The sequence below is a fragment of the Pholcus phalangioides genome, unplaced genomic scaffold, assembly GCF_987345545.1.
Source record: "Pholcus phalangioides strain wild (caught in Gottingen) unplaced genomic scaffold, Ppha-v1.0 ptg000018l_1, whole genome shotgun sequence".
Taxonomy (NCBI): Eukaryota; Metazoa; Arthropoda; class Arachnida; order Araneae; family Pholcidae; genus Pholcus; species Pholcus phalangioides.
This window is the reverse complement of record NW_028301611.1, coordinates 10,519,104-10,529,749: the sequence shown is the minus strand read 5'-3', so window position 1 is coordinate 10,529,749 and position 10,646 is coordinate 10,519,104. Positions and strand designations below refer to the sequence as shown.

At 36.9% G+C, this 10,646-nt stretch overlaps 1 protein-coding gene across 1 annotated transcript in view; it reads left to right on the top strand.

Annotated features, from left to right (window-relative positions):
- The first annotated feature begins 496 nt into the window (after window positions 1–496).
- The window catches only part of Sbf (SET domain binding factor), a 69,817-nt gene continuing 59,667 nt past the window's right edge, over window positions 497–10,646 (top strand). The window contains exons 1-10 of the mRNA XM_089247925.1: window positions 497–652; window positions 5,173–5,258; window positions 5,377–5,652; window positions 6,500–6,605; window positions 7,676–7,792; window positions 7,886–8,018; window positions 9,402–9,510; window positions 9,860–9,973; window positions 10,116–10,193; window positions 10,319–10,432. Of these exons, the coding sequence (XP_089104051.1) occupies window positions 598–652; window positions 5,173–5,258; window positions 5,377–5,652; window positions 6,500–6,605; window positions 7,676–7,792; window positions 7,886–8,018; window positions 9,402–9,510; window positions 9,860–9,973; window positions 10,116–10,193; window positions 10,319–10,432 (1,188 nt within the window). The 5' untranslated portion in view covers window positions 497–597. The remainder of the gene's footprint in view (window positions 653–5,172; window positions 5,259–5,376; window positions 5,653–6,499; window positions 6,606–7,675; window positions 7,793–7,885; window positions 8,019–9,401; window positions 9,511–9,859; window positions 9,974–10,115; window positions 10,194–10,318; window positions 10,433–10,646) is intronic.

The window sequence follows — 10,646 nt, the reverse complement described above, 5'->3', positions numbered from 1 at the left end:
AACCCAACTTGTTAATGGCAGTAAATTGCAATACAGCGATATAACCGGAGTTGAGTTGGAGTAGTAGATGGCAACTTTTCTAACCGTTGGCAACGTTTTTGGCGACAATTACTAATGACCCGTATCTATCACGAAAAATTATGGTCATCCTCCGATCACCATAATTTTTTGGAAACTACTTTTGGTCTTTCTGCAGTTTATTGAAATAATATACTCTTTTCGTTCAAAATATCTGTTGATTCGATCGCTTTCCAAATGAGTTTTGAATCGTGCATAATGGTTGACTACAGCTAATTATAATCTAGTATTAACCAATCAATGGAAATCGTCTTCATATCAGAACCGATTACTGATTTCATAACGCGTTTTGTCATTCGTCAGAATTTCAACTCTGATAATCAAGGGGAGGGGAGGTAAGAAACCGACGGAACTGAGCTGGACGAAAAAAAAACCAAAAAACTTGATAAAAGAAGATAAATACTGTCACCCCCTGTGCAAGACGAAAACATAAAGTCAAAGATGGAGGTTGCAGGATGATCGTGCCAAGAGTGTTTTGTTGTTCATCAACTTCGCTGCGTGGGAGGAAGACGACGAAGAATGGCACGCCTAGCAGACTACTTCGTGGTAGTCGGCTTCGATCACGAAAAGGAACGTAAGTCACCGGCCATCGTGATTGAGCTTGTTTATTTACCCATCTCGGCAATCACCATCACTCGTGAGTGATGGATGGATGGCCCTGCCCCTAATGTGTGTGTGTGTTCAATGTTTCGAAATCTTACCTATATATAACCGCAAATATACTCTATGGTTCATTGTCTATGTTTATACACACGCTAAAGATCAAGGACTCACTAACAGTGCCGTCCTAAGGCATGGGCCCACCCGGACACGGCCCGGGGGCCTCACAAAAATGAGATCTGGTTGGAATTTTCGAGAATTTGTTTGGTAGAGCCTCAGAAAAATCAATTGACCCGGGGGCCCCCATGATAATCTAAGACGGCCCCGCTTACTGACATGTGAACATATATGCTTAGTGTATTATCGATATGAATTTTCTTTTTTTAATTTAATGGCCATTCAGCGAGATCTCTACAAAATCGCATATTTAATACCGAATATAAGGTACAATTTACTTTACCCATTTTTAGTGTTCAAATAATTTTATACCTTTGGTTTTATTGGGAGGAGATTGTACTTCGATGAAAGTGTCATCACCAAGGTTCTTCAACTTTGAGTCTTGGGTGAAGTAGGCATTAGGGTAGGACATACATGTTGAACCCGTGGGCTAAAGGTGGCCCATGGATTCATCTAATGTGGCTGCCTGCCACCTCGAACCTAATTTTGTAGAAATGAACAATGTGGTACATTTATGGATCTTGCATGTGACCTGCAGTATATTTGTAGATCACTTGTGTGAAGTCTCCCGCATTGCCAGATCACTTAAGTGACCAACAGTATATTTACAGATCACTTTAGTAACTTGCGGCACAGTTCCAGAACCCTTGAGCGGCCTGCAGTTCAGTTTCACGTCACTCACTTAAATTACCTTTGCCGCTGTTCCAGATCATTTTTTGGCTTGCAACACGTTTTCAAATCAATGAAGTGGCATGCATTTTCCTAAAGTGTGAGCACCCTTGCGTTCGGGCGTACATGCTCTTCCTTCGCCTTCGGATTCATCTGATGTGGCCAGTAATCATGCCCTCCCCACAAGAATAGGGCTGACAGGGGAGCCCTGAGACAATTAGTATAATTTTTAGATTTTTTATGCTATAAATTCACTAAAGAATAACCCGTGAAGATTCCAGCCTAGGGGGCTCTGGGGAAGGATACTGACCATGCCAATAACCTCAAATCTAATTGTGTTACAATGAACTAATCTGCGCATTTCCCAGATCATGTGAGGAAACAGCAGCATATTCACAGAGCATTCAAGTGGCCTGGAGAATGTTTACATATCACTTGAGTGATCCGCAACGCAGTTACTATTAGTTCCCTGCCTCACCATCTATCAATTAAATTTAAACTAACGTTTGAAAAAAGGGGGTTCTTCTAAAATTCTTGTCAAAAAGTGATAGTGATTCACAAAGCTTGGGAACCACAGACTTGATTGATCCCCAATATATTTATATATGATTTTAATGACCCGCGGCACATTTACAGAACACTTGAGTGACCCGCGGCACATTTACAGAACACTTGAGTGACCCGCGGCACATTTACAGATCACTTGAGTTACCTGCAGCATAGTTTCAGAGAATTGAAATGGCCTGTGCAGTTCCATATCACTTATGTTACCCACTGCTGTGGTAACCACCACTCCAGATCACTTAAGCAGCCCACGGCACATTTTCAGATTATTTAAATCATACATGCTCAATCTATGGCCCACGGGCCAGATGTGGCCCGTGACTTCAAAGTTTGTGAAAATGTACTAAGCAGCACATATACAGATAACTTAAGTAATCTGCTATGTAATTCCATATTACTTAAGTGACTCACTGTGCATTTACAAACCGCTCTAGTGGCCTAAAGCATGTTTACAATCATTCTAATGAGCTGCAGCACAGTTTCAGAGCATTAAGTGGCCTATGTTGCAGTTACACATAACTCAAGTGTCCCATGCCATATTAACATTACTGGAGTAACCTGGGACATGATTCCAAAGCACTTGAGTTGCCTGTGGTGTAGTTCCACATTATTTAAGTGATCCACAGCACAGTTCCAAATCACTCAAGCACCCTACAGCACATTTCCACCTAACTTAATTGACCCACGATACTTTCCCGTATTCCGTAAGCAAACTACATCGGATCACTTGAGTAACTGACCCCTGCCATAGTTCCAGATCACTTGAACTGCCTACAACACATTTACAGAACACTTAAGTGTCTCGCAACAAGTTTTCAAACTAATGAAGTTGCCCTCACTCTCCTGAAGGTTAAGCACCCTTGATTTAAACTAGCTGCAACACAGATCATTGTACGTCCCGGTCTAATTAGCCCTCGTGTGCAGAAAATGACCTTGGTGCGACAAAAATGATCACATTTGCAGATCATGAATGTGACCTGCTTCCAGATCACTTCAGGGGCCTGTGACAGGTTTTTAAACCTATGGAGTGGCTAGCATTCCCCTTTAGCACCCTTGTATTAGGTCCCTAGTACATGAGGGTCTATGTTTGAACACTTTTGGTAGCGCATTGGTAGTTGGCTGAATTTTTTTTTTCATACAAAAAGTTTACTGTAGAGAGTCCCCATGCAAAATCTAACCTGAGGACATGTTTATCGTGCGGGAAAGGGGGAGGGCATGGTCTGTTGTTTACATTTTGTGCCAATATGACCATTATAACACCTTCCAGAGCCCTCCAACATGGGAAAAATTCACATTTCACAACCCTGTACGAGCAGCTTTATGATACAGTATTTCCCCTCATCATATACCTCTTTGTTTACGCTTATTGTACTTCAATCTATATATACAGTGTGCATAGCAAACAGGAGTTTAGGATCAACAGTTCGCCAGCAAATTCCAGAGATATGCTTCCAATTAGAAAAGGTATCGAAATATTGTGTAGTACTCAGATATGTTATTCATATTTAATTATGGGGGGTGGGGTATATGACATTTTACTGGCAAACCGTTGATCCAAGGTATACTTTCAATTAGAAAAAGTTTCCAAATAACGTGTAGTACTCAGATATGTCACTCATGTTTCAAGAGGTTTTAGAGTTATTAAGATAAAAATGTTAACTTTTTAACCCTGTGTGCCCCAAAACCCCAATTAAAAAGTTGTTGCCCTGTCTTTATTGGTGCAAAAAAAATTCCACGTTTCTAATTGCAATATTCACAGAGATATTCAAATTTAAAATATGGAGGAAAGTTGGGGACAAAACTGCTTTATATAAATGCTAGTAAAATGGTTTTTCCACAATTAGAGCTGTTTTTTCCTAACTTTCCTCCTTTTTTTTTTGCATATATAGAAAATAAGACCTGGATTGAACAATAAGCTACTTCAGAAGTTCGTCAGCAGGGAAAATGCCCGAAATGGGCAGAAAAATTGTCACTCAACTGTGGATATTAGAATGTTTATCTTGGTTATCCCAAAAAATGCCTTTCAGACATGTGTATTCCTTTACAATTGTTTGTAACTTCTCTAATACTGCCAGTGTGGGGGGAAAATTCCAGACAGGACTGGGTATTAAAGCTAATCATACAATATTATATTTAGGCAGAAGATGCGTGTATGGAGCTGGATGTTTGTTCAGCGTATGGAGGAAGACTTGCAGTGACCTCACTCTCCTTACCTGATCTTTTAGAGACGTGACATTGGACATTTATTTGATGTATGGCAGATTTGATAAAGTCCTGGGCTTAGTATATGTTTGCTGGCTTGCCATATTGAAAAGGAATAAAACAGTTATGGCATCTATATATTATAATTAGCGCAATGCAATTTTGTCATAAAATTTGCCATGACCGCTCACACAGGGGTTGCAAGCGCATCATGACCCTTTACCCTTGAAAATATGTCATTAAAGAGGAATGGGTTGTTATGAAGGCTCACGTCTTGATCTCCACAATTTCCCGCAGAGGCCCCCCCCCCTTCTATAGTGAATTGTAGCATAAAAAAACAAAAATTATGTGAATCGTTCCCGTGTTGGAACCCTGTCAGCCTCTCAGTTATGGGGTTCAGGCGACACTTTGATAATGACTGGACGCTTAATATAAACTTTGAACGCAAGTGCGAAACAAAGAAAAAATAAATAGGTAATCATTCAAAAAATCAAAGATGTAAGTAAAAGAGGGAGGAATAAATCTTAGATGAAAGTAAGGGAAAGGTAAAAAAAAAAAAATAAGAGTTGTTTGCGGGATTTGAACCTTCAACCTTTGTATTGCTAATTATATTTTTTACCAAGTGAGCTAACAGTGAATGTTAAACTGTATCGAAATACAGTCATTTAATTTAATTCATTAATTCTTGGACATCCAGTTGTCACTTATGTGTGTGCACTCTTCGATTAAAGTCACGGAAGTGAGAGATATGTCACTTTCTGTTCCGCCGTACACTGTATAAACATCTGGCTCTGTATACGTATCCGCAACATAAATATTATATAAGTTATAGCTTTGTTTTCTTGTTTTTTTTCTTAAATTGACAGTCTTTTTCCTCTGCAGGAAATGGGTTGAGTACTGGAAAAGTCCTGCAACGATTTCCAGAGAAGGATTGGGATGACACACCATTTATAGATGGTATCGAACTGGTGGGTGCCATGTGAACGTTTTAATATTTTTCCCCTATTGTTAGGGTTAGTATCAAATATATACATTTTATATATGCGTGTGTGTGTGTGTGTTTGTTTATTTTTCTCTCATCTGCAGTTTTGTCAGCCTCAGGGATGGAATTTATCCAATGTGCGACAGCAACCCACGTTCTTTGTTTCTGTGTTAACCGATATAGATGCCAATCGGCATTATTGTGCTTGTCTGTCCTTCAATGAGACTGTTGCCATCACGCCCAGTAAACCTCCTGATGAAGAAGGTGAGGAAGAAGTCGTGGAAACATCGACTGGGACCTTGGTTCAGCATCATTCCATTATGTATGCTCCTAAGTGCTTGGTCCTCGTCTCGAGGCTGGACTATTTCTCGACTTTCAGGGTAATTACAATCCACATGTCATGTATTACTATTCCCCCCCCCCTTCCTCCAAAGGCTGCATAATTCACAATGTGATGATAAATGAATTAAGTTCTAAATCTGGGATAACCAATACGTACCGAAAAAGTATTGTTTTATTCCTAATTTTTAAAATTAAAATGAGTATTTATATGAAAATTATGTGATTATCAGAGCCCGGATTATATGCATTAAAAAAACCGCAAAATATGCAATAAAAATAAAGATTAATATTAATTTAATATATGCCATGAAATGAGAAATATGTGCAAAAAATGGAAAGAAATCCATCTAATGATGGCAAAGTATCGCATAAAAAGGGAATAATATGCTCAGAAATAGTGCTGAATGGGAAAAATTGTGAAAATATGCATTTAAAAATAGAAATATGCATGAAATGAAAAATATGCTGCAAAAATTTCTTCAATATGCCTGTGTATTGAAAAATATATGTGAAATGAAAAAAAATGGATTTATAAAAATGCAGAAGTTTCTCGCAAAATGATAAACATGCACAAAAGAAAAAATAAGCATAAAAAGAGAGGTGTGCAAAAAATAAATAAAAATTGCATATTGAAAGCACTGATGTATGACCTAACCTACGAGAAAAGAAAAATATGCAGTTAAACTATAAAATATGAGCATGCAAAAATATTCATTTTAAAAATGCCTGAAAAAATATGCATTAGAGTGAATAAAAATATATCCTAAAATGAATTTTAGGACATTTTGTTTTTCAGTGATTCAATGTATAATCCCTATGATTCAATCAAATCCCTACTTCAGTGTATCCGATTATATTGGATGTTTTGTGTAAATTTTTCCACAGAATTGCTTGGGCATCATATACACTGTGTACATAGATCAGTTGCAGTCAGCGCAGATGGAAACTTTGATCGGGAACATTTTGGGATGCGTTCAAGTTCCTCCTCCTGGTATGTAATTTTTTATTGTTCTTATATTTGTAGAGAAAGTACAGTTCACACGGCGCTTAATGTGATCGCATCTGGACTATGGGTTTCTGGTAACAATAACCGATTGATAACTAAAATGGATCCATTTTAATAGCCACTTATAATGCTTTTCAAAAAGCTGTCATAGAAAAACATCATAAGCTGGAAGACGTTTTCAATGGGAAATCTCATTGAATGTTTAAGAGCTGAAGCACCACAAAAATAAGTCGCACAAAATATATGTCCTTTTTGGTTGAATGGGACAACTCTGTTTTTCTTTCCTCGTAATTGGTTTCAAAATGCTAAATCCCACCTTTTTTTTTCATTTGCTCTAAAACAATAATTCAGGATTTTTTGCCCCCCCCCCCTTTTCAAGCTGAAATTCTTCTTTTTTTAATTCAGAAATTATGATGATTTAAAATGAAAGTGTGTGATGTGTATCACATTGAAACTTTTTTAACACAGATACGATCCAGAGATCCCTTACGAAAGTCTTCCTATTGAGAAACTGGATGTAGTCACACAATTCAAAGAAACTGACCAAGAACTGAAGAAAGGGCTTTTTCTTTACACACACCTTCACTATAGAAAAGTCATTGTGCGAAAGAGCACCACGTGTAATATGGATCATGACTGAAAAAAAATACGTCTCGATTAGGAGATTGTGAACTGAGTGTGGAAATGAGTTACAAAAAGTTTTTAGGCCATGGTCTAGGGCATTTTTTTTTTTTTTTTTTTTGACTAAATCTGTGCCAGGCATTTTCTGAAGCTGAACTCTCATAGATTTCTGCAATAAACGGGAAAGGCGTTGTACGTGTAGTGTCGTCAAGTTGTTCCATATATAGACTTCTGAGGCTTGATTGTCCACAGAAGAGCCGCATTGGCTGACTTGAGTATGGCAGCCAATATTGCTGTTTGGCAGGGTCGATATGCTATTACAATGTTTCTATTTTCAAATGATTGTTTTAACTATTTTTTGCATGCATTCATTTGTAAATTTCACTTTTTTCAAAATGATTATTATAATTATGTTTTGTCAATTTCATTTCCAGGTGGCCCACAAGTCAGATTTTCCATTGGTGCAGGTGACAGACAAGCTCTACAACCACCGCTTAGTTTTACCCTTCCAGTCACAGGCACCACTGTGACCCAAATATTTGAAGAACTTGGTAATTATGTAAAATAACTAAATTCATATTTTTTTGCTTGCTGAATATGATAATTTTGTTGGATTTTGAGATTAATTTTATTCTTTTTTTCAGGTATTCACAATGTGGTCACCCTTTTCTGTGCAGCCATGACAGAACAGAAGATCCTCTTTCATTCCAGTAGCTACACACGTCTTACCGAAGCATGTCATGCAATAACTGCTGTCATGTATCCATTCAAATATAGGTGAGATTTTTTTTTTATTTAATTCTGTTTTATCGATTGTATTCAAGCTTAAAGTTTGTTGATTTTATTAACAAGGGTTGGGGATTGTGATATTGAGGCCTTGCTATAGTTCTGGGCTTTTTTTTTTGATAGGTACATGGTTTGATTCACTGATGAGTCAGTAAACATTGTGTGGTAACAGAGTTTTTAAGTGTTTGGAAATGTTATATTATGCTTTGATTATAATTATAATCAGTGTTTTGTGACTATTTTTACTACCAGTTTTTGGTACAGATGTTCATTTACCAGCAGGGCCTGGGTCTTTGACCACCTGCTTATATCTCTTTGTTGAGACAGAGCGGCAAGCCATGTTCAGATTAGGAGAAGGTATGGATGCTCAAGCGTATTTCATGTACTTGATGTAATTCAAAATACACTGAAAACTTGCTATACCGATACTCGAAATAACTTCCCCCTCACACACACACACAACTATAATCCCCCTACAATGATATTTTTTTTTAATCTTATTTGGAAATGTCTGTAGTTTGTTAAACTTCTCTTGATACAGCGATTTCTTCTATTACAGTAAATCCCTCTATAGCGATAATTTTTTCATAGATTCTAAAACCACTACAACAATATTTTTTTTTATATTTCTCTCAAAATCACCTTCAATATGTTTTTAAATCACTCAGCAGTTCTTGTTCTTGATGGAGTGCTTAATAGCATCAGTATTTCATGCTATCTACCCCCGAAGCTGTTTATGAAATTGCAGTGAAACTACTTTTTGTATTGTACACTACAGTGCTATGCAGTAAACAATTTTACAGTGTGGAAAAACTCTGTGGTCAGATGGCAAAATGTCAAGTCACTTTTCCCAAAAAATTGAGTTGTTCGTATTCTGGAGTCTCATTCGTCAAAATTATGGACTGTGACAAAATTTTGTCCATCTCTCAGTTTATGAAAAACCAGCGAAAGCAAATTGCAATAAGACAAAAAGCCACGGTATCACATTTTTGCAAAATATTGTTTACAGCCCTTGTGAAACACTGGTAAATATGACAAATTGCTTCCCCAACCATTTTGTTTCAAGTTTGGTATGGACATAATATGTCATCAGGACATAAGATGAGACTTATCAGATTCATCAGATTTATTGCATTTACTATAGCATATACAAATTAATTATGAAAAATCAGTTTAATTCAAAATTGAATGTTTAGTAACATCAGATCGTCCAAAATGGAATTATTTGTTCAGTTTAATGCTGAGAATTCATGTGTAGTTAAGTTTTAGTTTTGTCGCTTGCTTGACATATTTATTTTCAGAACTAATTGACAACTCATTTTCCAAAATATTCATCATTATTTTCAATCTAAAGCTCGATATTTGTCTTTGCAGTCATGTATATATTCCTTTGTTGCCGTCTGCATTAATTGAAGTTCTCAGCACTCCTACGCCATTCATCATGGGTGTCCACTCTTCAGTTAAAGGAGAAGTTTTAGATTTGGTAAGCTGTAGATTTTGTTCAGAGACATAAGAAACTGTCATAGGTTTTCCACCAAAAAAATTTGCCATACCTACCATGGGCGTACCCATCGAGGGCACACCCCCCCCCCCCACCCCAGAAGAGAAATTAAAGTGTAGTAATTGACACACAGCACAGACTTATCAATTTAGTATCGATGAGTTGCTCCCCTTTAGTTCAGATCCTTGGTACGCCCTTGATCCCTACATAATTGCTGTTTTCCAGTTATGTATTTTTTCCCCTTGATCTGTCTTTTGTAACAGCTCGAGTACAAGCATAGCTTGCATATTTTGATGACAGAAATTTTCTTCAATTTTTTTTTTTATTTCAGTTGGATGTCATTATTGTTGATCTGGATGGTGGTTCACTCTCAGTTCCTGAATGCATATTGGTTCCCAAAATCCCTGAGCCGCTACATACACAGCTTTATTCTCACCTTTGTGCTGTAAGTTATTAATATGTACCATATGTTGGTTACTGAAATCTATTTTTTTCTATTAGTTGCATCTGAAGTTTTTGTATAATCATTGCCTTTCCGATTTCATATTCATTCAAAAATGTTTAAATTTATGGAATTTTTTCTCTAGGTCCTTCGACCAGAGCTTAAATCAGCTGATGATGCTTTCCCACCTGCTCAGCAAAAACCATCTCAATCTCTGATACTTGTGAGTTGCTCACTGTTTTTCTTTTCCATTGTACAGTTACAATTTGGTTACTAAAATTATACAGTATACGATTCTATAATATTTCTGTGCAACTAAGTGCCAATTATTATTTTTTATTTCTTCAGGACAAAGAGATCAGAGCAATCTTTCTTCGTGCATTTGCGCAATTGCTACAAGGTTATCGTTCTTGTCTCACAATCATTCGCATTCACCCCAAACCTTTCATTACATTTCATAAGGTATGCAAAAGTACATCTATATACATGCATTACATATTTTGTTTCTATATATTTGATCAGAATATCAAAGACAGCGGTTAATTTTTTTTTTCTTTTTACAAATACTACATCCACAACAGGAGAATTGTAGCACAAAGTGGCTGAGAAAAAATTCCCATAAAAAATTTGGATAACAAATATAACTAAAATAGTGCAACCCAATATAAGAGCATAT